This window comes from Chlorocebus sabaeus, chromosome 16 (assembly GCF_047675955.1).
Source record: "Chlorocebus sabaeus isolate Y175 chromosome 16, mChlSab1.0.hap1, whole genome shotgun sequence".
NCBI classification, from domain to species: Eukaryota; Metazoa; Chordata; class Mammalia; order Primates; family Cercopithecidae; genus Chlorocebus; species Chlorocebus sabaeus.
In genome coordinates, this window is record NC_132919.1 from 16,912,748 (window position 1) to 16,938,853 (window position 26,106).

The 26,106-nt window shown below is 43.5% G+C and overlaps 1 protein-coding gene across 1 annotated transcript in view; it reads right to left on the minus strand.

Annotated features, from left to right (window-relative positions):
* Positions 1–25,872, minus strand: part of TNFRSF13B (TNF receptor superfamily member 13B) — a 31,880-nt gene extending 6,008 nt beyond the window's left edge. Inside the window, exons 1-3 of the mRNA XM_008010499.3 lie at positions 25,802–25,872; positions 6,535–6,672; positions 2,561–2,806 (exon numbers count right to left, since the gene is read on the minus strand). Of these exons, the coding sequence (XP_008008690.1) occupies positions 2,561–2,806; positions 6,535–6,672; positions 25,802–25,862 (445 nt within the window). The 5' untranslated portion in view covers positions 25,863–25,872. The remainder of the gene's footprint in view (positions 1–2,560; positions 2,807–6,534; positions 6,673–25,801) is intronic.
* Between the last annotated feature and the right edge of the window lie 234 nt (positions 25,873–26,106).

Consider the following 26,106-nt stretch of genomic DNA (forward strand, 5'->3'; position numbering starts at 1 on the left):
AACGGGGTGCTGGGCAACCTCCATCATCAGGCATACAGGCTCTGCCCATGGGACCTTGGCCCTGGGGACTGGCCTCATGGTAATGAGGTTATCACAGGAAAGTCACTGCAAAGGAAAGGAACCAATCAGCCTCGAGAAGAACAGGCTTGCTGTCTCTCCAGGACAGGCTGAGAGCAGGGCAAACTCCATCACTAGTGTTTATGGATCCACACAGCATCCCTCTTCCGTCCTTTCTGATGCCACAGAGCAGGGCAGGTGTACCAAGAGGTGGTTGCTGGGAGGACTAATTAGATCATTTCTGATGCCTGGCACTTAGCAGATGCCCAGCTCAACAGGACCCTTCTTCTCATGTCCAAAGTGGCCATCTCCAGCCATAAGTTTTTTCATTTTCTTTCTTTATTTTTTATTATTTTTATTTTTATTTTTTAATTTATTTATTTTTTGAGACACAGTCTCACTCTGTCCCTCAGGCTAGAGTTCAGTGGCACGATCTTGGCTCACTTCAACCTTCACCTCTTAGGTTCAAACATTTCTCCTGCCTCAGCCTCCCAAGTAGCTGGGACTACAGGTGTGCACCACCACATCCTGCTAATTTTTGTATTTTTGGTAGAGATAGGGTTTCCCCTTGTTGATCAGGCTGGTCTTGAACTCCTGACCACAAGTGATCTGCCTGCCTCTGCCTCCCAAAGTGGTAGGATTATAGGTATGAGTCACCATGCCCAGCCTTTTCTTTGTACAATTTTTTTTTCCCTCTGGCAATGGCTAATGAACCACAAAAACTTTTTTAATAATACCTTTCCCTTCTCATTCTTAGGAAGCCTCTTTTGACTCTAAATGGAATCTGATGGATTCACAGTCAGATTCTGCCAGAAGCACAAAGAAGAGCTGGTACAAATTTTACTGAAACTATTCCAAAAAATCAAGGAGGGATTCTTTTAACTCATTCTGGAAAGCCAGCTTCACTCTGGTTCCAAAACCTGGCAAAGACACAACGAAAAAAAAGAAAACTACAGGCCAATATCCCTGAGGAACATAGATGCAAGATGCAATTAGAGATTTAAATGTAAGACCCTAAACTATAAGAATCTTAGAGAAATCCTGGAAAATACCGACCTGGACATTGGCCCTGGGAAAGAATTTATGACTAAGTCCTCAAAAGCAATTGCAACAAAAACAAAAGTTGACAAGTGGGACCTAATTAAATGCAAGAGCTTCTGTACTGCAAAATATAAACTATCAGTGTAAACAGGCAACCTATAGAATGGGAGAAAATGTTTGCAAACTGTGCACCCAACAAAAGTTTAATATCCATAATCTATGAGGAAGTTAAACAATTCAAAAATCAAACAACAACCACATTAAAAAGTGGGCAAAAGACATGAACAGACGCTTTTCAAAAGAAGACATGCAAGCAGCCAACGAACATGAAAAAATGCTCAACATCACTGATCACCAGAGAAATGCAAATGAAAACCACAATGAGGGACCATCTCACACCAGTAAGAATAGCTATTGTTAGAAAGTCAAAAAACAACAGATGATGGTGAGGCTACAGAGAAAAGGGAACACTTATACACTGTTGGTGGAATGTAAATTAGTTCAGCCACTGTAGAAAGCAGTTTGGAGATTTCTCAGAGAACTTAAAACAGAGTTACCATTCAGCACAGCCATCCCATTACTGGGTATATATCCAAAGGAAAATAAACCATTCTGCCAAAAAGACACATACACACATGTGTTCATCACAGCACTACTCACAATAGCAAAGACATGGAATCAATCTAGGTGCCCATCAATGGTGGATTGGATAAAGAAAATGTGGTACATATACTCAATGAAATACTACACAGCCACAAAGAGAAAAAAATTCATGTTTTTTGCAGCAACATGCATGCAGCGGAGACCATTATCCTAAGTGAATTAATGCAGAAATAGAAAATACCACATGTTCTCACTTAAAAGTGAAATGTTAAGCACTGCATACAGATGGACATAAAGACAGGAACAACAGACACTGGGGCCTACTAGAAGGGGGAGGTAGGGAGGGGGTAAGGGCTGAAAAACTACCTACTGGGTGCTATGCTCACCACCTGGGTGACAAGACCATTTGTACCCGAAACCTCAGCATCAAGTAACATACCCATGTAACAAACCAATACATGTACCCCCAGATCTGAAATAAAAGTTAAATTATCAATAAAATAATAATAGAAATAAATGGAGTCTGCAGCATTGGTGGAGGGCAGGTGGTGGCTCTGCTCAGGTGCTCACACAGGTGGGTCTGCTGCTTACTCATGCTTGTGCTTCGAGAACTGGCACAGCTTCAGCAGCCCCCAGTACAAAGCTCTTCCTCACATGGCAGGTCCTTTCTCCTGCTTTCTTCTTGTCCACAGACTTCTGGCAATGTTGTGTACATTGTTTTTTTAATCCTGGGATGATCTCCCTGGCTTCTGCCCATTTGCCTGTGCATAGTTGACTCTCCTGTTCTAGGCCTGGCATCAGGCCTCCTACCCTTTCTGACCCTGCGTGTCACCATACAGATTCACCTGGGGTGGCTTACCTGGACTTGCTTCTGAGCCTCTGTGCTCTGATCCTTGGTACCTTCCCGAGTTGTCTGAATTGTTTTCAACTTCTCCACTCCGCTGTCTCCTGAGCTCTGGTGGGAGGTTCATTGGGCTCCTGAGCTTGTTCTCACAGAAGTATGCACATTGCTTAGGGTGCTGTCCACAGATGGAGGCACAGCTGATGCAGTCCCTCAGGAGATGGTCATAGAACCTGCCTTGCTCCTTGCGGCAGTTGAGTGACCCTGGGAGACAGAAGTGCGTAATACTGCTGGGTAACAGACTAGCAGGAGTTGTAGGTTTGACTACAAAAGACATCAAAGTTAAAAAAAAAAAAATTACGGTAAAATTCCAGCAAGCAATTCCAGAGTAAGGCAAGTACTTTTACAATATACACATTGAAGACTGTGCATTGTCCTCTAAGTACTATTTTAGCTGCGTTGCATAATTATTTTTCATTATTATTTCTTCTTTGACCAATGGGTTATTTACAAGTGCATTTCTTAGTTTCCAAACATATGAAGATTTTCAGTTATCATTTAAAATTGAGATCTAGATTACATTGTTACATAAGACCTTTACTTGCATTTTTCAAGCCTCATCAAGGAGAAATGTATTTCAAATTATTTCAAATATTTTGATTATCAAATATTTCAAATTATTTCAAATATTCAAACAATGTGAAATATATTTCAAATTATTTCAATTGTATTTCAAAATATTTCAATAAGGAATGAAGGGGAAAGGCCAGAATCCTCTTTGGCAAGTTGGGGCAGGGGGCTGGAAGGAAGGTGGAAAAGTTCACATGAATAGTGTTTCTTCTCTCTTACTACTAAATAAGAATTATAGCAGCTTACACAAGTATCAGTGCCAAGGCACAGAAGCCAAGGAAACTGAAGCCCAATCATACTTGCCTTAAGAGAGCACAGTGGACCCAACTTTGAATGCATAAATAAATCTATTTGGAACAATCAATTATCTTATCTAAAGCCTCAGAATATTTCTTTCTAATTTTTTTTTTTCTTGAGATGGAGTTTCGCTCTGGCTGCCCAATGGAGTGCAGTGGCACGATCTCAGCTCACTGCAACCTCTGCCTCCCAGGTTCAAGAAATTCTCTTGGCCGGGCGCGGTGGCTCAAGCCTGTAATCCCAGCACTTTGGGAGGCCGAGACGGGTGGATCACGAGGTCAGGAGATCGAGACCATCCTGGCTAACCCGGTGAAACCCCATCTCTACTAAAAAAATACAAAAAACTAGCTGGGCGAGGTGGCGGGCGCCTGTAGTCCCAGCTACTTGGGAGGCTGAGGCAGGAGAATGGCGTGAACCTGGGAGGCGGAGCTTGCAGTGAGCTGAGATCCGGCCACTGCCCTCCAGCCTGGGCGACAGAGCGAGACTCCGTCTCAAAAAAAAAAAAAAAAAAAAAAAAAAAAAAAGAAATTCTCTTGCCTCAGCCTCCTGAATAGTAGCTGGGATTACAGGCGACCACCACAATACCCGGCTAATTTTTGTATTTTTAGTAGAGATGAGGTTTCGCCATGTTGGCCAGGCTGGTCGTGAACTCCTGACCTCAGGTGATCTGCCTGCCTCGGCCTCCCAAAGTGCTGGGATTACAGGCGGCATGAACCACCGCGCCTGTCTAGCCTCAGAATATTTCTACATGAAAGTTTTTCTGTGAAAAAGGCAAGTTTCCTCTGTCTTTAGAATAAGGTATTTATGTGAAAATGTGGTTCACACATATATTTGAAGGACACATTTCAGAGGCAGTGCAGGATAGTGGATAAGAACCCAAATTTCAGAACCAAATTTCAATTGGGGTCATCCCCGGCTGTACCACTTGCAGGCAGTGTGGTCTTAGCCTTTCCATGCCTCAGTTTCCTCATTTCCAGCATAGGGAAAATAACAGTACTGACTTCTTCTTAGGGTTGGTGGCAGAGTTGTAGGACCCAACACAGTGCCTGGTGCATACTAAATGCTCACTTAATGGAAGGCTTGAGTAGAATATTCATTTAAGCCTCTTCACAAAGCAAACACACACCCGTTCTTGTGTCTTTGACAGAGTAAAGGAAGGAACTAAAAGATCACGGAATTGGGACCTTGGGGAAAACTCAGATGGCCCACATGGGGCCAGTGACCTCCCCTGTTCTGGCCCTGTCCTATGCCCAGGGCTCCCCTGAACCACACAGAAACTGACACCTCCACTCTGTGTCACATAGGGTTAGTCCAGCATTGGTGTCCTTGGGGCTTTCTGTGACCTCTTCCCCTGTTGCAGATGGTGCCTGAGCACCCCAGACCACTGACCCTCCCTGCCTGACCTCACACCCTGTCCCGCCACCTCACCCCAGGACTCGGTCCTCCCTACTGTGTTTCCCACCTCTGCACCTCTGCACATACTGCCCTCTTTTCCAGACATCCATCTGATTTCCCCATTCTGTGGCTTAACAATCCGCCTCTGATGGTGCTTCCTGTAGGGACACTTCTCCACTCTCCATCTCTTCAGCTGAAGGTGGTCTCTCCCAACTGCGGCTTTCTACCTTGACACATAGTCATTTCTCCCATTAGATGACACTGTCTTTGAAGGGCCACGCCAGATTCCTGTTTCCATGGGGCTGGAGCACTCCATCTATGTTTGTGGGATGAACCAATGAATATTCTAATTCATTAATGGGTAGTGGTTCAGGTCATGATTTAGGAGTAGGAGTCCTGGGTTCAAACCAGGATGTCGCTGTGACATCTCCACTTTTAAACTGGGTGATCTTGGATAAGTCACTCATCCTCTGTGAGTTCCCCTCAACAAGTATTCATGAAGGACTTACTATGTGTCAGGCACTGTGTTAGGCTCAAGTCAGACATGGTTCCTCCCCCCAGGGAGCTCCCAGCCTAGTGGTTGAGTTAGACATAAAACACATACACACGAAAGAACAAAACAGCAAATTGTGGTAAGTTCTATCAAGGAAAAGGACAGGTTATGAAAAAGAACAGCAAGCAATGAATAGTTTTCAAGACAATCAGGGAAAACTGAATATGGCCTGAGTATTAGATGATGTCAATAAAGTACTGCTGGTAGTGATAGGATATTTGGGTTATGTTTTACAGGTCTTCGTGGTCCAGTATCTGCAGGTAAAATTATATGAGATCTTGGCTGTGCTTTAAAATACACAAGGCAGGCTGGGCGCAGTGCCTCACATCTGTAATCCCAGCACTTTGGGAGGCTGAGGTGGGTGGATCACCTAAGGTCACATGGAGAAACTCCATCTCCACTAAAAATACAAAATTAGCTGGGCACGGTGGCACATGCCTGTAATCCCAGCTACTCGGGAGGCTGAGGAGGGAGAATCACTTGAACCCGGGAGGCGGAGGTTGCAGTGAGCCGAGATCGCACCATTGCACTCCAGCCTGAGCAAAAAGAGCGAAACTTCATCTCAAAAAAAATAAAAAATAAAAATTAAATTAAATTAAATTAAATTCACTAGCCAAAAAAATTGGTTGGGAAAGTACAAGGCAGAATTTAAACAATTTGTGAAGCTGGTAATGGGTGCAGAGGGCGTCGTTGTGCTATCCTGTCTATGTACATGTGTGATAAGTTCTGTAATAAAAAGTTTCAAAAGAATGTAACAACAGACAGTGACAAGGGAGGGCCTAGTTCTACTGGGTGATCAGAGGAGACCCCTGATGTTTGGGCTGAGACCTGAACGTTGAGTAGGAGGGAGTTGAGGGAAGATGATAGAGGGAATGCATTCCAGGCAGTGGGAACAGCATGTGCAAAGGACCTGAGACAGGAAAGAATGTACTATGTTTGAGACACTAGAGAAAGTTGTGTGACCAAAGCAGGAAGGTGGAGGGGTAAGAGGTGCCACACTGTACATCTCCTCCTGCCACCCTTTCCTCAGCCACCTGACTGTGGGGCCAGAGGGTGCTCTAGGGAAGAAGGAGGAGGGTGATTGCACTGTCCCCTGGGCTCAGGCCCCAGAACTCACTGCAGAAGGTTGCACAGGTGCGCTGGCTCTGATGGTTGCAAATGGCTTTGCAGGACATGCAGGTGCCCAGCAGGGGATCCCAGTACTGCTCTTCGGGGCAGGATCTCATAGCCACCCCTGTCCACAGGCCCTGTGGAGCTGAGAGACCAGGAGAGTGAGGGCAGCTGGCAGGCGGCCACAGCCCAGCCTCTTGTCCCTGATGGGAACCCAGACAGCCTCTCCTGCCCACATTCCCACAGACAACCTTTCTGTCTCAGGAGCAGAGAGGGCAGACAAAGCTGGCTTCCAACCCCCACTGCACTTGCTGGAGGCCTGGGGCAGCCACCTCCCCTCTCCAGCCTCAGTTTCCCCATCTGCACATGGTTGTTTTCAGGCCCTCTGCTCTCTGACATCAGCAGTACCCTGCTGGGCCCTAATCCCTGCCCTCCTTAATGTGCCATGCCTCTCCCTGCCACAGGGTCTTTGCACATGCTATTCCCTCATATGACGTGCCCTTCTCCCCAGCCCCTGCCCCTCAGCTGCTTTTTCCTTCTCAGACTGAGACCTCTGTCTAAACCTGATCTCTAAGGGAAGGCTTTCTGACTCGCCCCCAGACTAGGACGCGGTCCTTCTTCTACACACTCGCACTGCCCTTTACTTGTTGCTATGGCCACTTTCCTTATTTGATGCTGGCTCCTACACTAACTGTGAGCACCATCTGGCAGGGGCTGTGCCTAATTTTTCTTGTTAATTGCTGAGTCCTCAGAACCTAGACAGTACTTCGGACACAGTACGTGCTCATGAAATGAATGATTTATTTAAAAGCAGACCAAGTCAGTGCCTAGCACACAGCAAGAGCCAAGAAATGTCAATTTCCTTTCCATTTTCTTTTTTAACTAAAGTATAAAACAACCACAATGATGTGTGTGTGTGTAAGGTGTGCAAAAAGCTGAAGAATACAGCTTGGTGACATTTGATGTATGTATGCACCTGTGTCATTACAGCCCACATTGAGATGTAGAATATTTCCTGCACCCCTGAAGACTCCCTGGGGTCCCCTCCCACCCAGTGCCCACTCCTAGAGGCAGCTACTGTTCCGTTGTTACCCCCATAGGCTAATATTGCCCCTTCTGGAACTTCCATGTCTGGTTTTGTCCCTCCACGTGGTGCCTGAGACTCATCCATGCGGGTGCTCTCTGTGTGTCTGGTTTTGTGTTACTGTGAGTCTTCCACTGTGTGCAAGCATCACCTTCTCTATCCTTTTCTGATTTCATGACAATTGCTTCCCCCAATAACTTCTCCTTAAAAATATTTAAAAGCGGCCGGGCACGGTGGCTCACGCCTATAATCCCAGCACTGTGGGAGGCCGAGGCGGGCGGATCACGAGGTCAGGAGATCGAGACCATCCTGGCTAACATGGTGAAACCCCGTCTCTACTAAAAATAATAATAATAATAATACAAAAAATTAGCCGGGTGTGGTAGCGGGCACCTATAGTCCCAGTTACTCGGGAGGCTGAGGCAGGAGTATGGCGTGAACCCGGGAGGCGGAGTTTGCAGTGAGCCGAGATTGGGCCACTGCGCTCCAGCCTGGGTGACAGAGCGAGACTCTGTCTCAAAAACAGAAAAAAAAAATGTTTAAAAGCATTTTGCAAGACATGTATTTGTTCTTTTTTTTTTTTTTTTTTTAAACTTTCTTGAGAACAAGCAGGCTACCCATAAAACTCTATTAGTTACAAAGTCCCGACATCTCAAAAGCAATCCTGGGATGTGAGGAGTGACAGTAGACTGGCAAGCTCTGGGAATCTGTGCCTCCTGCTAAACGACTACGGAGCTGCCAGCCACTATCTGAAGTCACTATTTGGGAATTCTGGAGTTGTCCAGGGGAGAGTTTGATGGTAAATTTTAGGAATGTCAGCCTATCACATGGTAGTGGCTACTATTCCACAGCAGTGCCGCTTGCTGGAGCCAGGATAAGCAAGAAGGACCCTTGTCCTCCAAATATTAGGGTTGTGGGTTCTGATTGCTGATGACCGCCTGTGACCACTGAGGGGCCAGCACAAAGGACATTGTTTCAACCCCCAAAGACTGAAGTGGCTTCCAGAGGATTTATTTATTTATTTATTTATTTATTTATTTATTTTATTTTTTTTTTTTTTTTTTTTTTGAGGCGGAGTCTCGCTCTGTGGCCCAGGCTGGAGTGCAGTGGCCAGATCTCAGCTCACTGCAAGCTCCGCCTCCCGGGTTTACGCCATTCTCCTACCTCAGCCTCCCGAGTAGCTGGGACTACAGGCGCCCGCCACCTCGCCCGGCTAGTTTTTTGTATTTTTTAGTAGAGACGGGGTTTCACTGTGTTAGCCAGGATGGTCTCGATCTCCTGACCTCGTGATCCGCCCGTCTCGGCCTCCCAAAGTGCTGGGATTACAGGCTTGAGCCACCGCGCCCGGCCACTGCTTCCAGAGGATTTAAAGAGAAAGTATCCTTCTCTGGTCTGGGAGCCAAGCATTTAAGGAAATCTTTGTCAGGTCACTGGTTGACTGCAGAGATAAAAGAACAGAAACTTCAGTGACTACACACAACAAGGAATACATACCGTGCAAAAATACAAATTAAAGTTGGGAAAAACAAAGCTTAAAACGAAAAGTTTGGAAAAGTCGCAAACAGATAGCTTCAGCCCTTAACACGCAAGGTTCAGAATCCTTGAGGAGTTTGGTAAAGTTAGATTTCCAGTCACCACAACACAACACTCAAAATGTCCAGGTCTCAAAAAAAAATTACAAAGCATACAAAGCAGCAGCAGTTTTGCCACATTTACAGGAAATACAGACTCTGACAGAAACCATTTCCAGGGAAGTCTATACATTGGGATTACTAGTCAAACGTGTGAAATCAAGATTTGTGCTAAGTATGTTCAATGAGCTTAAGGAAACCATAGACAAAGAACTAACGGAAGTCAGGAAAATGTTGTATGAACACAATGAGCGCGTGGTAAAGAGACAGAAGTGGTAAAAAATGAACCAAAACTTGGAAGCAACCAAAATGTCCTTCAGTAGGTAAATGTATGAATCAAGTGTGGTATATTCAAACAATGGACTGTTATTCAATACTGAAAAATGAGCTATCAGGGCATTAACAGACATGGAGTAACCTTAAATGCATATTACTAAGTGAGAGAAACAAAGCTAAAAAGTCTACTGTATGATTTCAACTCCATGACATTCTAGAAAAGTCAAAACTATGGAGACAATAAAAAGATCAGTGATTCCCAGGGGTTGGAGGACGGGAGGGATGAGTAGGTGGAGCACGGAGGATTTTTAAGGCAGTGAAGCTACTCTGTAAGCTACTCCAATGGTGGACACATGTCCATGTACATTTGTTCAAAGCCATGTACCACACTGAGAGTGAACCCCAATGTAAACTTCAGACTTTAAATGATAATGATGTGTCAGTGTAAGTTCACTGATTGTAACAAATGCACCATCTGGTTTAGGATGTTGATAGTTGAGGAGGCTGTGCCGGGGGATGCGGACAGGAATGTGGGAACTCTCTGTGCTTTTGCTAAATTTTTCTGTGAGCCTAAAAATGCTCTAAAAGTAGTTTTAAAAACAAAACAAACAAAAAAAATACAGAAGTTCTGGAATGGAAAAGTCCAAAAAGTGAAATATGAACCTTAACAGACGGGGTTTATCAGCAAATTTAAGCAAGCAGAAAAAGGGATCGGTGAACTTAAAGATAAAACAATTGAAGTAATTGTCTGTGTAGCAAGAATGAAAAAAGATTGAGGAAAATTGAACAGAGCCAAATGTACTAACATATGCTCATAGAAGTTACAGAAGGAGAAGAGACAAAATGGCAGAAAAAGTATTTGAAGGAATAATGGCCCCAGACATCCCAAATCTGAAAAAAAATGTGAATATACTCATTCAGGAATCTCAATAAATTTGATGCAGGAAAACCTCAAAGAAACCCACACCAAGACATGTTACAATAAAATTGAGGAAACCCAAGGCCAGACAGAATTACGAAGGCAGCAAGAGAGAAGCAGCTTCTTGTGTACAAAGGATCCTCAATACGGTAACAGCTGATTTCTCCTAAGAAACCAGCCAGAAGGTAGTGTAATGATATATTTAAAGTCCTGAAAGAAAACAATAAGCTGCCAACCAGGAATTGTATATACTTTTAAATCACCTTTCAATAACGAAGGAGAAATTAAGACATTTCCAGATAAACAAAATCTGAGGACTGCACTACAAGAAATGCTAAAGGGAGTCTTTCATGCTGAAATAAAAGTACTCTCGATGGTACCTTGAAGCCATAAGAAAAAGTGAAGTAAATATAAAGGTAAATAAATAAATATAAAAGCTAGAATTATTTTACATTTGCATGATTTGTAATTCCTACTTTGTTCCTATATGATTTAATAGGTAATGAGTAAAACAGTGATTACAAACCTATGTTAGTGACAATAGAGTGTACAAAGATGCAATATGTGACAATAACAATATAAAGGGAAAGGCAGGGAAATATAGGAACAAAACTCTTACGACCCACTGAAACTAAGTTGATATTATTCAAACTAGGGTGTCATAAGTTTAAGATATTAATTGTAATCCCCAATAACTAAAATATGTATAGAAAAAGAAAGAAGAGGGGACTCAAAGTGGCCCACTACAAAAAAAATCAACAAAATACAAAAATGAAGTAATTGAAGAAACAAAAACATATAAGACATACATAAAACAAATATATAAATGACTGAAGTAAATCTTTATCAGTAATCATGTTAAATGTAAATGAACTAAACTCTGCTAGTAAAAAAAAAAAACTGGGCCGGGCGCAGTGGCTGATGCCTGTAATCCCAGCACTTTGGGAGGTTGAGGCGGGTGGATCACAAGGTCAGGAGATCAAGACCATCCTGGTTAACACGGTGAAACCTCGTCTCTACTAAAAATACAAAAACAAAATTAGCCAGGCGTGGTGGCGGGCGCCTGTAGTCCCAGCTACTCAGGAGGCTGAGGCCGGAGAATGACGTGAACCCGGGAGGCGGAGCTTGCAGTGAGCCGAGATTGCGCCACTGCACTCCAGCCTGGGCGACAGAGCGAGACTCCGTCTCAAAAAAAAAAAAAAAATTGGCAGATTGGATTTAAAAACCCACAGGCTTTATGTATATATATATATATATATTTTTTTTTTTTTTTTTTTTTTTTTGAGACGGAGTCTTGCTCTGTCGCCCAGGCTGGAGTGCAGTGGCCAGATCTCGGCTCACTGCAAGCTCCGCCTCCCGGGTTCACGCCATTCTCCTGCCTCAGCCTCCCGAGTAGCTGGGACTACAGGCACCCGCCACCTCGCCCGGCTAGTTTTTTGTAATATTTAGTAGAGACGGGGTTTCGCCGTGTTAGCCAGGATGGTCTCGATCTCCTGACCTCGTGATCCACCCGTCTCCGCCTCCCAAAGTGCTGGGATTACAGGCTTGAGCCACCGCGCCCGGCCGCTTTATGTATATTCTGTGTGTAAGAGACTTATTTTAGATTTAAAAAAAATACAAAGCCAGAATTACTTTACATTTTGCATGGTTTGTAACTCCAATTTTTTTCCTATATGATTTAATAGACAATGAGTAAAATAGTAGTAAAATAGAAGTTGAAAGTAAAAGAATGGGAAAAGGTATTTTATGAAAATAGTAACCAGAAGAGAGCTGGGACAGCTATACTACTGTCGGACAAAACAGACTGTAAATCACAAAAAGTTTACGAAAGACAAAGGACAATATATATTAATAAAGGGGACACAGCATAAAGATGTAACAATTATAAATATATACACACCTAATGACAGGATTCCAAAATATATGAAACAAAAATTGACAGAATTGAACGGAGAAATAGATAGTCTTACACTAATATTGGGATATTTCAGTACCTCACTTTCAGTAATAAAACAGAACAACTAGACAGATTAAATAAGAAAATAGAGGACATCAAGAACACTATAAACCAATTAGACAACACAGACATATAGACAACGCTCAATGCAACAACAGCAGAATACATATTCTTTTCAAGTGCACATGGAACATTCTCCAGGATAGACCTTATGTTCAGCCACAAAACAATGCTAAAATTTAAAAACTTTTAATTTTTTAAAACTAAAATTATTCAAAGTTTCTTTTCTGATCATAATGGTATAAAACTACAGATCAATAGCAGAAGGAAAACTGGAAAATTCACAAATACGTGTAAATTAAACAACACACTCTTCAACAACAAATTGGTCAAAGAAGAAATGACAAGGGAAATTATAAAATATCTTGAGGCAAATGAAAATGAAAATACAACATACCAAAAGTTGTGAAATATAACAAAAGCAATGCAAAGAGGGAAAATAATGCAAATACATACACTGAAAAAGAAGAATCATAACCTGATCATAACTAAATCATAACCTAATTATATGCCTTGAGGAAATAAAAATAGAAGAACAAACCAAATCTAAAAACAGCAGAAGGAAAGAAATAATGAAGACTAGGGCAGAGATCAATAACAGAGAATGAAAAAACAGTAGAGAAAATCAACAAAACAAAAGCTGGCTCTTTGCAAAGATCAACAAAATTGACAAACCTTTAGGTAGATTGACTATGAAAAAGAGAGATGACTCATATTATTAAAATCAGAAATGACATTAAGAACTTTATTACTTGTTTTACAGAAATAAAAAGGATTATAAAAGAATACTATGCACAATGGTACACCAACAAATTTGATAACATAGATAAAAATGGACATATTCTTAGAAACACACAATCTACCAAAACTGACAAACAAAGAAATAGAAAATTTGGATACACTTATAGCAAGATTGAATCAGTAATCAGAAACCTATCAGTGACAAGCTCAGGACAAGATTGCTTTTGAATTCTACCAAAACATTTAAAAAGGAATGAATACCAATTCTTCTGAAACTCTTCCCAAAAATCAAAGAGGAAAGAACACTTCCTAACTCATTCACAAAGTCAGGATTACACTAATACAAAATCACAATAAAGATGTCACAAGGAGAGAAAATTACACACCAATATGCCTTATGTATGCAAATTGAACTCAATGGCACATTAAAAGTTTATTCACCATAACCAAGTGGGATTTATTTCTGGAGTGCAATGGTAGTTCAACATACATTTTATCAACTAGTAAAATGCACCACACTAAAGAAATGAATAGTAAAACTAAATGATCATCTCAATTGATGCAGAAAAAGTGCTTGACTAAATCCAAATTTTTTTAATGATAAAAACACTCAAGAAACTAGGAATACAAAGTAACTTTCCTATCATGATAAAGGCCATATTTGAGAATCCCACATTCTCAATGGTGAAAGAGAAAGTTTTCCCCTAAGATCAGAGCAAGGCCAGGATACACATATTTGCCACTTCTCTTCAACATAGCACCAGGAGCACTAGCCAGAGCACTTAGACAAGAAAAAGAAATAAAAGTATCCACAGTGGAAAGGAGAGCATAAGATTATCTCTTATCACAGATAACCCAATGTTATATGTAGAAAACCCTAACAATTCCATTCAGTGGGGAAAAGGACAGTCTTCCACAAATGATACTGGAAAAATTTGATAATCACATACAAGAGAATGAAGTTGAATGCTTCCCTAACACCACATACAAAAAATAACTCAAAACGGACTAAGGGCTAAAACTATAAAACTTTCGGAAGAAAACATAGCAGGAAATCTCCGTGCACTAAATTTGACAATGATATCTTGGATACAGCACCAAAGGCATAGGCAATGAAAGGAAAAAACTAGATAAATTGGACTTCATCAAAATTTAAAACTTTTGTGCACCAAAGGACACTATTGAGAGAGTGAAAAGACAACTCACAGGATGGGAGAAAATATCTTCAAATCATATATCTGATATGGGAGTAATATCCAGAATATATAAAGAACTCCTAAAACTCAACAACAAAAAAACAAGTCAAAACTGAGCAAAAGGCTTGAATCAGCATTTCTCCAAATAAAACATTCAAGTGGTCAATAAGCACAAGAAAAGATGCTTAACATCATTAGTCATTAGGGAAATGCAAATCAAAACCACAATAAGATATCATTTCACACCCATTAGGATGGCTATTATTTAAAAATGGAAAATAAGCAGCGTTGGAGATGTGAAGAAAGTAGATGTGAAGGCACTGCTCATGGGAATGTATAACAGAGCAACAGCTGTGGAAAAGTCTGGCAGTTCCTTAAAAAGACAAACATAAAACTACCACATGACCCAGTAATTCCACTCCTAAGTAAATATCCAAAAGAACTGAAACAGGGATGCAAACAGGTACTTGTACCCCAACATTCAGAACAGCATATTTGCAACAGCCAAAGGTGGAAACAGTCCAATCATTTATCAGCATATGAATGGATGAAGAAAATATGTTACAGGTACACAGTGGGATACTATGATGATATTAAAATGAATGGAATACTTATACATGCTACAACATGGATAAACTTTGAAGATATTATGCTAAGTGAAATAAGACAGTCATATAGAGACAAATATTGTACAATTCCCCTTACCTGAGGGAAGTAGAAGAGGCAAATTCATAGAGTTAGAGAGTAAAATAGAGGTTAGCACAGGCAGGTTAATTGATTAATGTGTTCATAATTTCTGTCTGGGGCCATAAAAAGGGTTTGGATATAGATAGTGGTGCTTGTGCATGTACGTAGTGCCACTTAATTGAATACGTCATCATGATTAAAATGGTCAAAGTTTCATTATATATATTTTACCAGCAAAAAAATGGAAGTAGAAAGCAGAAAGTAAGCAGAAAATGGAGCAATGCCTTAAAGTTTATGATAGAAAGTTATTTTCAGTCTAGAACATTGTTATCTATCAAGTGTGAGGTAGAATAAAGACTTTCTCAGACATGCAAGATCTTGGAAGCTACTGGAGAACTTGCTCCACTGAATTTGGGGAACGGACAAAAAAAAACCAGGGGTGGTGAAAAACAGGACCCCTGTCAGCGGAGAGGGGAAGGTGGGCATTCTCGGCATGATGGTGAAGGACTTCCCCAGTGACAGCTGCTTGGAGGTCTAGAGGGTACTCTATTCCAGCTAAAATGGAAGAAGGGTAAATGTCACCAGTGAAAACACAGAAGTGATAGGTAAGTGAGGATGTCTGACCAACTGACAGGGTGGATTTATCCCAGAGCTGGAGATGAACTACATGCATAGAAAACAGAGGAGTTACCAACTCCAGGGAAACAGAAGACATCACTAAGAAAAGAAAAGTAAGCCAGGTGTGGTGGCTCATGCCTGTTATCCAAGCACTTTGGGAGACTGAGGCAGGTGGATCATTTGAGGTCAGGAGTTCGAGACCAGCCTGGCCAATATGGTGAAACCCCGTCTTCACTGAAAATACAAAAATTAGCTGGGTGTGGTGGTGCATGCCTGAAATCTCAGCTACTTGACAAGCTGAAGCAGGAGAATCACTTGAAACCAGGAGACAGAGGTTGCAGTGAGCTAAGATTATGCCACTGCACTCCAGCCTGGGCCACAGAGTGAGACTCGGTCTCCCCCCACAAAAAAAAGAAAGAAAGAAAGAAAAGAAAGGTAATCATAGGACATTAATAGCAGCTCAGCTGTGGGCAATATTTACATTGTCATAAATAAATGAACCATCCGAGTCAATGAATAAGGTGGAGACTTGGAATTATTCCTTCTGTAAAAGAGTTTACTCACTGTGAGAGCCATTAGACCATTGTCAGCGAACAAAGGCAAAAACAGGCTTTCTAGGAGAGAGGAAGGAGAGTGGGGAGAACAGAACTGCAGAGGAGTTGACTTTCTGGGGCAGAGCCGGCAGCCAGCAGGTCTATCTTGACTCCAACTGAACACGTACCCCTACTTCACTGGGGGCCTGGGGAGGGGAGGCTGCGTGCATGCAGATAGTGACGTCCAAGTTAAGTTCTCACCTTAGAAAGTGGGAAATCAATCCAGAGCATCTAAAACGGACAAGTCAAGGACCAGCAGGGGGAGTAGACCAGATTCTGAGCCACTTTGGGGATGAGCCTGGGGAAAGTCACGGGGCAGCCCTGCTTGGGAACCCTGGGCTGTGAGTCATGGGGCTGGTACTCCTCGCTGTGTGACCTCGGGCACAACTTCCCCTCTTGGAGACCCAGCGTCCTCCCCTGTAAAATGAGGATGCTGTTGCTACTCACAGAATCACTGCGAGCAGCGTATGCATGGCAGGTGCCTAGTACAGTATTGAGCACGTTAGTAAAGACGACCCCCTGAGCTACTGCCCTTGTTAATATTGCCGCTTCCTGTGATAAGGAGTACTGTGCTGGACAAGGCCCACACCTGGATCGAGAAAACAAAACTTTAAGGGGCCAATTCCTGTTTGCGTGGGCCAACTCCATCTTTTCCTCCTTGGTGGGGAGGGTTCTGTGCAGGAGTGAAGGAGCAGGGTTGAGGGGAGGGGTCGGCTCCTCGTTCTTGCCCTTTACAATTTCACCAAGAAAACCTGTAGATGTGGCTGGAAAAGAAGGAACAGTAAAAGCTTGGCAGATAGGAGGAATTTCTTATCTAGTTTTTTTTGTTTTTGCTTTTTTTTTTTTTGGTCTTTTTTTTTTTGAGACAGAGTCTCGCTCTGTCGCCCAGGCTGGCATGCAGTGGCGCCATCTCTGCTCACTGCAAGTTCTGCCTCCCGGATTCATGCCATTCTCCTTTCTCAGCCTCCCGAGTAGCTGGGACTACAGACGCCCGCCACCACGCCTGGCTAATTTTTTTGTATTTTTAGTAGAGACGGGGTTTCACCGTGTTGGCCAGGATGGTCTCTATCTCCTGACCTCGTGATCCACCTGCCTCGGCCTCCCAAAGTGCTGCGATTACAGGCGTGAGCCACAGCGCCCGGCCTTTCTCATGCAGTCTTTCAAGCAAACACTGATTGCAAACTAGGGCTGGGGGCTATGAGTTGAGCTCACCAGTGGGGTGGGGACAGGAGAGGATTCCAGCGTGCAGAGACAGGGTGTGTGCCCCGATGAGGCTGCAGCCTGAGACCTGAGGGACGTGCGTGGGAATGGATGGTGACCTTACAACCTGGCTTCTGCTAACCAGGAAGGAGGAGGAAGAAGAAATGGAGCAGGAAAAGAAGAATGAGGAAGAGGAGGCAGAAGAGGAGAAGAAGGGAAAAAGAAGAGAGATGAAGAAGACAGGGAAGAGAAGGGGAGGAGAAGGAAGGAGGAGGAGGAAAAGATGGCTTTTGGTTTCTGTGAGTTGTATTTTGAAATAGACCACCGTGGCTGCTCCCATCTCCACTCAGAATGAACCTTCAGAGATGTTCAGGGTTGGGAGTCCACCATCCCCATGCTTTTTGTTTGTTTGTTTTTTTCTTTTTTGAGATGGAGTTTCACTCTTGTTCCCCAGGCTAGAGTGCAGTGGTGAGATCTCAGCTCACTGCAACCTCTGCCTCCCAAGTTCAAGCGATTCTCCTGCCTCAGCCTCCCGAGTAGCTGGGATTACAGGTGTGTGCCACCACACCCAGCTAATTTTTGTATTTTTAGTAGATGGGGTTTCGCCATGTTGGTCAGACTGATCTCGAACCCCTGACCTCAGGTGATCTGCCTGCCTCGGCCTCCCAAAGTGCTGGGATGACAGGCATGAGCCACCACGCCCAGGCTCCCATGCTGGTTCTAAAGGAAGAAGAACTTAGTTAGGTCCTGGGAGAACTGGTCAAGTCACCTTCTCAGTTTTCTGTTTGTGAAATGGGGACAGCCACTTCCACCCATTATAATTTTCACCTCCTGTCAGCTCATGTTAAAAACAGATTCGCCATGGTTCGGTGACCCAGAGTGTGCCGGCGTGAAGTGCCCACGGTGGGGAAAGCACGGTTGAGTCATCTTGGGAAGGACTCAGGCTGTGCACAACCTCAGTTTTCCTGACCTGTCAAATGCGGATTCTAGGCTTTCTTTTGTAGATCTTCTCAAGGGTGTGTACATGACAAGCATGTAACTGGCCCAAGATATGGCTGCTACTATAAATATAAATAGTATGAAATATAATGGGTTAATAGTTATCATTTTATAATAATGTAAAATAATTTTAATATTAGTGATAATTAAATTTTCTTCTATAGAGACAGGGTTTTGCTCTGTCTCTACAAAATTACAGTGGTGCAATCATAGCTCACTGCAGCCTTGAATTCCTGGGTTAAAGTGATTCCCTCCCCTCAGTTTCCCAAGTAGCTAAGACAACAGGTGTGAGCCCCTGTGCCCAGCCAATGATAATCATTAATAATGACAGTAGCATCAAATTAGTGCTCTGGGCCGGGAGAACTACTCCCAGAACCTGAACTCCCAGCACCCACTGCTGGGTGACATTTCTTGTTGGTAATGTGACATTTCAGGGTGTAGCCATTCTGCCTTCCCCTACTGTCTCATTCGTCTCTGAATCCAGTGCCTTCCATGACAGCAGGCACACAGCAGGTGCTGGATAAATGCTAATCAGTAGCTGGATTCCTTGTATATAGTTGTCCTCAGTAAAGACCTGTGGAAGAAAAAGCAAGCCGCATTCTTGCACTGTGCTGATAGACAGCTGGGCAGGGATCGTATTGAGCTTCAGCAGCAGCTCCCTCCCTGCCTGCATCTCCTCCATCCAGGGAGGACGCAAGGAGAGGTGCCTTGATGAGGAAAGGGGAAAGTCCTAGCTGTTGCTTTCAACCCTCAGAAGAAAAGATTCTTGGCACAAAGTGACTGGGCCAGAAACAAGCACGGGAAATAATTTCCCTCATATCAAAAAGCAACCCAATAAAATATTTAAATGTGAAAAGAATAAAAATACGTAAATTTAATAGAGAAGAAACCATTTCATAACTGTTTTCCATCATCAAATTGTGAAAGGCCTTTCTAACTGTGACCCAAAATCCATAAAAGAAAAGATGTACAACATAGAATCCACAAAACAACAGGCAAACAAAAAAACTTTTTCGGCTGGACACAGCAGCTCATGCCTGTAATCCCAGCACTTTGGAGCCCGAGGTGGGTGGATCACCTGAGGTCAGGAGCTCCAGGTCAATTTAACCAATATGGTGAAATCTTGTCTTTACTAGAAATACAAAAATTAGCTGGGCATGGTGGTGTGCACCTGTAATCCCAGCTACTCAGGAGGCTGAGGCAGCAGAATTGCTTGAACCCAGGAGGGGGAAGTTGCAGTGAGCTGAGATCACACCACTGCACTCCAGCCTGAGCGACAGAGTGAGACTCCATCTCAAAAACAAAACAAAGCAAGCAAACAAACAAACAAACAAAAACAACAAAACTTCTTTATGACAACAAACACCCAAGTCCAAAGACATATGAAAAACAGGCACAAAACCTTTGCAACTCAGATCTAAAGATCTAAAGAATAAACAGAAAAATAAAGATCAGCTACCCATGAGAAAAACAGGCAAAGGACATGAATAGACAGTTCACAGACAGGGAAATACAACATAAGGATGTCTCATTCAAAAGAGACAGGCAAATTCAAACTACACTGATACCATCTTCACCCTGAGATTGGTAAAACTCCAAAAGCTTAATAGAACCTTCTATTGGCAGAGCCTGTGGGGAGAATGGCATTCTTATTCATTACAGAAGGAGAGTAAATAGAAATAACCCCCGGGCCGGGCGCGGTGGCTCACGCTTGTAATCCCAGCAGTTTGGGAGGCCGAGGCAGGCGGATCACAAGGTCAGGGGATCGAGACCATCCTGGCTAACACGGTGAAACCCCGTCTCTACTAAAAATACAAAAAAATTAGCCGGGCGCGGTGGCGGGCGCCTGTAGTCCCAGCTACTCGGGAGGCTGAGGCAGGAGAATGGCATGATCCCGGGAAGCAGAGCTTGCAGTGAGCCGAGATAGTACCACTGCACTCCAGCCAGGGGGACAGAGCAAGACTCCGTCTCAAAAAAAAAAAAAAACAAAAAAACAAAAAAAAGAAATAACCCCCATGGAGGGTAATTTGACAACGTTTGTCAAAATTACTGATGGATTTACTCACTGACCCAGTGATTAAACTTTGAAATTTATCCTGAAGTGTGAAATTATAAATTTACGGCAGCAACATTTTTTTTTTTAGTATATGTGCTGCCAAGGTGAACACAACATTTGCTTTTTGTGTGTGTTTTTTCCTCTTTTTTTTTTTTTTTTTCTTTTGAGACAGAGTCTCATTCCGTCTCCTAGGCTGGAGTGCAGTGGTGTGATCTCAGCTCACTGAAACTTCTGCCTCCTGGGTTCAAGCAATTCTCCTGTCTCAGCCTCCCGAGTAGCTGGGATTACAGGCACCTACCAGCATACCTGGCTAATTTTTGTATTTTTAGTAGAGATAGGGTTTCACCATGTTGGCCAGGCTGGTCTGGAACTCCTGGCCTCAGGTGATCTGCCTGCCTCAGACTTTCAGAGTGCTGGAATTACAGGTGGGAGCCACCACGTCTGGCCAATTGCAGCAACATTTGTAATAGCAGAAGATTAAAAGTAACCCAATATCCATCAGCAGGGAATTGACTGAGTAAATTACAGTACATTTATACACTAGATTGTTATATAGCTATCAACAAAACTAATGAGGAAGCTCTCTGTATGTTGCTATGGAAAGAACAGCAAGACATATTAACTAAAAAAACAAAAACAAAACAAGGTATATAATGGCATGGCTCATAGGCCCTGTTTTTGTTTTGGAGGTTATTTTTGAATAAAGGGGAAAGTTCTAATCATATTTGTAAATGGTCATGTATGCATAAAAATATTCTGTTAAAAATAAGAAACCAGGCCGGGCACAGTGGCTCACACCTGTAATCCCAGCACTTTGGGAGGCCGAAGCTGGCGGATCACAAGGTCAGGAGATCGAGACCATCCTGGCTAACACAGCGACACCCGTCTCTACTAAAAATACAAAAAAAAAAAAAAATTAGCCAGGTGTGGTGGTGGGTGCTGTCGTCCCAGCTATTCGAGAGGCTGAGGCAGGAGAATGGCGCAAACCTGGAAGGCGGAGCTTGCAGTGAGCAGAGATGGTGCCTCTGCACTTCAGCCTGGGCAACTCTGTCTCAAAAAAAAAAAATTAAAAAAAAAATAAATAAGAAACCGAAAACACTATTTTAAAGAAAATATTTAAGAAAAAAATTAATAAAAGAAATGAGAGACATACATGAAAACTAAAAAACATTGCTGAAGGAAATTAAAGATTTAAATAAATGGAAAGCCATCCCATGCTCATGGATTGAAAGAAAACAAAGCATAGTTGGAAGACTCATGGTTCCCTACTTCAAAACTTATTGCAATACAATGCTAATTAAGATAGGGTGGGCTGGGCGCGGTGGCTCAAGCCTGTATCCCAGCACTTTGGGAGGCCGAGGCGGGTGGATCATGAGGTCAGGAGATCAAGACCATCCTGGCTAACATGGTGAAATCCCGTCTCTACCAAAAATACAAAAAACTAGCCGGGTGTGGTAGTGGGCGCCTGTAGTCCCAGCTACTCGGAGGCTGAGGCGGGAGAATGGCGTGAACCCAGGAGGTGGAGCTTGCAGTGAGCCAAGATCGCACCACTGCACTCCAGCCTGGGCCACACAGCGAGACTCCGTCTCAAAAAAAAAAAAAAAAAAAGATAGGGTGGTACTGGCATCAAGACAGGTATAAATCAATAGAATGAAATTGAGAGTTCAAAAATAAAGCCTAACAGTTATGATCAATGGATTTTCAACAAGGATACCCAGACAATTCAATGGGAGAAAGAATAGTGTTTTCAAAAATATTGCTGGGTCAACTGGGTATTCACGTACAAAAGAATGAATTTGGACTGTTATCTCACACCACACACAAACATTAAATCCAAGTAGATCATAGACTTACATGTAAGAGCTAAAACCACAGAACTCATAGAAGAAAACATAGAATTAAATCTTCATGATTTGGGGCTAGGCAATGACACCAAATTTGCATGTGATAGAAGAGAAGATTGATCAAAATTGAACTTAATCAAAATGAAAACTTTTGTGCTCCAAAGAAAATCATGAAGAAAGTAAAAAGACAATCCACAAACTTGGTGAAAATAGTTACAAATCTTATACCTGATAAGGAGCTTGTATCCAAAATATATAAAGAATGCTTATAACAGAATAATGAAAAGACAAATAACCCAATTTTTATATGGACTATTTCCATAGACATTTTCCCCCAAAAAACATATAAATGGCCAAAAAGCACATGCAAAAGATGCTCAATATCATTTGTCACTAGGGAAATGCAAATCCAAACCACAGTGAGATACTACCTCACACCCCCTGGGATGGCTAGAATGAGAAAGACGGTCAATGACAAGTGTCAGTGAAGACGTGGAGAAATCAGAACCCTCATGCCTGAAGTGAATTATAAAATAGTGCAGCCACTTTGGAAAGCATTTAGCAGTTCCTTTAAATGTTAAACACAGAATGTATCATATGACCCAGCAATTCCACTTGTAGGTATCCGTCTACTTAAGAGAAAAGAAGACATGCTCACTTAAAACTTAAACCCAAAAGTTCATAGAAGCCTTGTTAATAATCACAGTGACAAAAAGTAGAAACATCCCAAATGTCCATCCACTGATGACTGGATAAGCCACATGATATATCCATAAAATGGAATGTGATTTAGCCACAAAACTGAAGGAAGTACTGATACCTGCTACAACTTGGATGGCCCTTGAAAACATTATGCCAAGTGGAAACAGCTAGTCACAATACACCACATATGATTCCATTTATGGAAAATGTCCAAAATAGGCAAATCTATAGAGACAGAGAGTAGATTAGCCTGGGGCTAGGGAGGAATGAAGACTGACAAAGTTTCTTTTTGGGGTCATCGAAATGTTCTAAAATTAGCTTACAGTGATGGTTGCACAACTCTGTAAATATACTAAAAACACAGACTTGTACACTTTACACAGGTGAATTTCACGGCATGTAAGTTATATGTAAATAAAGCTACTTATTCTAGGGGAGGTGGGAACTTGGCAGATGGAGGACAAGGAGAAAAAAAGACTTTCTATTATATATCTTTCAATACTTTCTGGGTTTCAAACCATCTGACGATACTATCTATTCAAAAGCAAATCTAAAATCAAAGGATCAAACAAAATTAAAGACAGACCCCTGATTCTCCCCATATTTGGGTGGAGGAGCAAAGAGGGAGAAAGCCGCCACCCTCCGCATATCACCGTGAAGGGTTGGTTGAGTGGAAGGCGGGCAGGAGGTTCTATGTGACAAGGGCAGCCTTGGAGACGTTCCAAGACCCATTCATTGCCTGGAAGCCACCAAAGCCACTGGACCTGAAGGAGAGACGGAGCCTGACTGACCAGATGGCAGATGCCAAGCTGACCAGTGGGCCTGTCCCTGCCCCCTCCTCTACCACCATATGGACCTACATAAAATCCCAGAACCATCATCAAGTGCCAAAGGAGGGTGGGAAAACCCCATGACTGACACCAGCCAGGCAGAATAGAAGCTTGAGAGAGAAGCTCCATTGACGGAAAGGGAAGGAAGGGAACTCCTATCCGACACTAGCTCTGTGGGCTGGGCTCCCACTCTGGGCCGCCACAAATTTGGATGCAAGATGGAAACTCTCTCCTGCATCCGGAGACCAGACAGCAGCCAAGGAGGGTGATTCTCAGAGCCCTCTGCTTGTCCCTCCTTACGTGCTTGGCTGGTTAACAGGTGCTATACCAAGAAAGATCTCTGTGATCAAATTAGTTTGAAAAACACTGGGTTAGAGAAAGTCAAGGCGTTTTTTCTAACTGCAGGTCTTCTCAGAGCCTTTCCTCGTGACTCCCCAAGAGGGGGTCTGGTAGTTTCATCAAAGCACTTTTGTGTTTTTGAGGGATGTCTGGTAGGAAAGACAGTCTTCTTCATTTTACACTGAGGGGAAGCGGCTCAGCCAAGGTCCCAGAGTGACTCAGGGCTGATTCGGCAGCCCCAGACAGCTTCTGCCACTGCCAGGTCACAGTTCTAGCTGGGTCCTGACTCGTGGTGCCAGAAGCCTGGGCAATTTCATCCTGTGTCAAGACAGCCTCTGGTCACTGCCTTGTCCAAGTCTCTCAGAAACTTTATGTATTTGAGCCCCTGACTTGGTAGATTCTGGGGACATGGTGGCTGGACACAAAAGAGGATGGGAGAACAGATTTGCTCCCTGCCTGGGGTGTAGGACAGAGCAGCAGGGAGAGGCTGTGAATCTAGGCTGTGCCCCGGTCCATCTGGCCATGGGTTCTGTCTGCACAGTGATGGACCTGGGGCCCTTTCATAAAACCTTAGAAACTCACTATGATAAAAATGCTATAAGGGCCGGGCACCGTGGCTCACGCCTGTAATCCCAGCACTTTGGGAGGCTGAGGCAGGTAGATTACGTGAGGTCAGGAGTTTGAGATCAGCCTGGCCAACATGGCGAAAGCCTATCTCTACTAAAAATACAAAAAATTAACCGGGCGTGGTGGTGAGCACCTATAATCTCAGTCACTTGGGAGGCTGAGGCAGGAGAATAGCTTGAACCCTGGAGGCGGAGGTTGCAGCAAGCCAAAATCATGCCATTGCACTCCAGCCTGGGTGACAGAGCAAGACTCTGTCTCAAAAAACAAAAAAAACTATAGGATAAATAGTCCAATTTTGTCAACAAATAAATAACCGAGGAAAAAATGGGCAGAAACTGTTATAGATTAAAACATAGCCAAAAGTCTAATGTGGGCCAGGCTGATTTGAACAAATCAACTGAGAAAGACATAGATGAGACAGTCGGGGCAGTTTGAACCCTGGCGGGCTATGTGATGATGTTCAGGAATTGTTGTTTCAGCTGGGGTGATGGTATGATGCTTAGTTTTTTGTTTTGTTTTTAGAGTTTGTGTTCTTAAGGAATAGATCCTGTGGTCTCTACAAATCAAACAATCTGGTGTTTGAGATTAGCATTAAAATGGTCCAGCGGGCATGTAAGGGGGAAATTGGGGGGTGTCCGGAGGGCCGTGGTGACAAAGGGAATTCCTGCTGGTGTGGCCAACCCTGCAGCCTTGATGGCTTCTCTCCCGGAAGGCAAGCCCCACACCCCAGAGGCATCCAGATCCAGGGCTCTCCATGTGCCGGGGCTTGGGGAGGCTGGGACTGCCCCAGTGTGTGGATCTGCTGTGGGTCTTGCACCCACCAGACCCTGCCAACCCCCACGGCACTGAGGCCCAACCCTCCTCACACCTCACACCTGCCCTCCTGCCCTCCTGCCCTCCTGCCCGGCTACTCACACCGCTCCTCCTGGTCCACACGGCTCCGGCCACCTCGCCTGCTCCGGCCCAGGCCACTCATTACTCAGGATGCTTATTATTAGTCTTAGATTTGATTAGTGCCTGGGCTGCACTTCCTGGGTTTTCCCCTCAACCTGTTGGATGTAAATCAGCCACACCCACTCCCGCCCCCATGCCTGCGCACTGGGTCTAAGGAGCCCAGGTGGGTGGCCGCAGCCCAGGCTCCTGGCGTCCCATGGGGTACACACAGAGCAGTGGAAGGCCTGCCGGGCCCTGCGACTATGGGATGACCCAGGCTTGTCTAG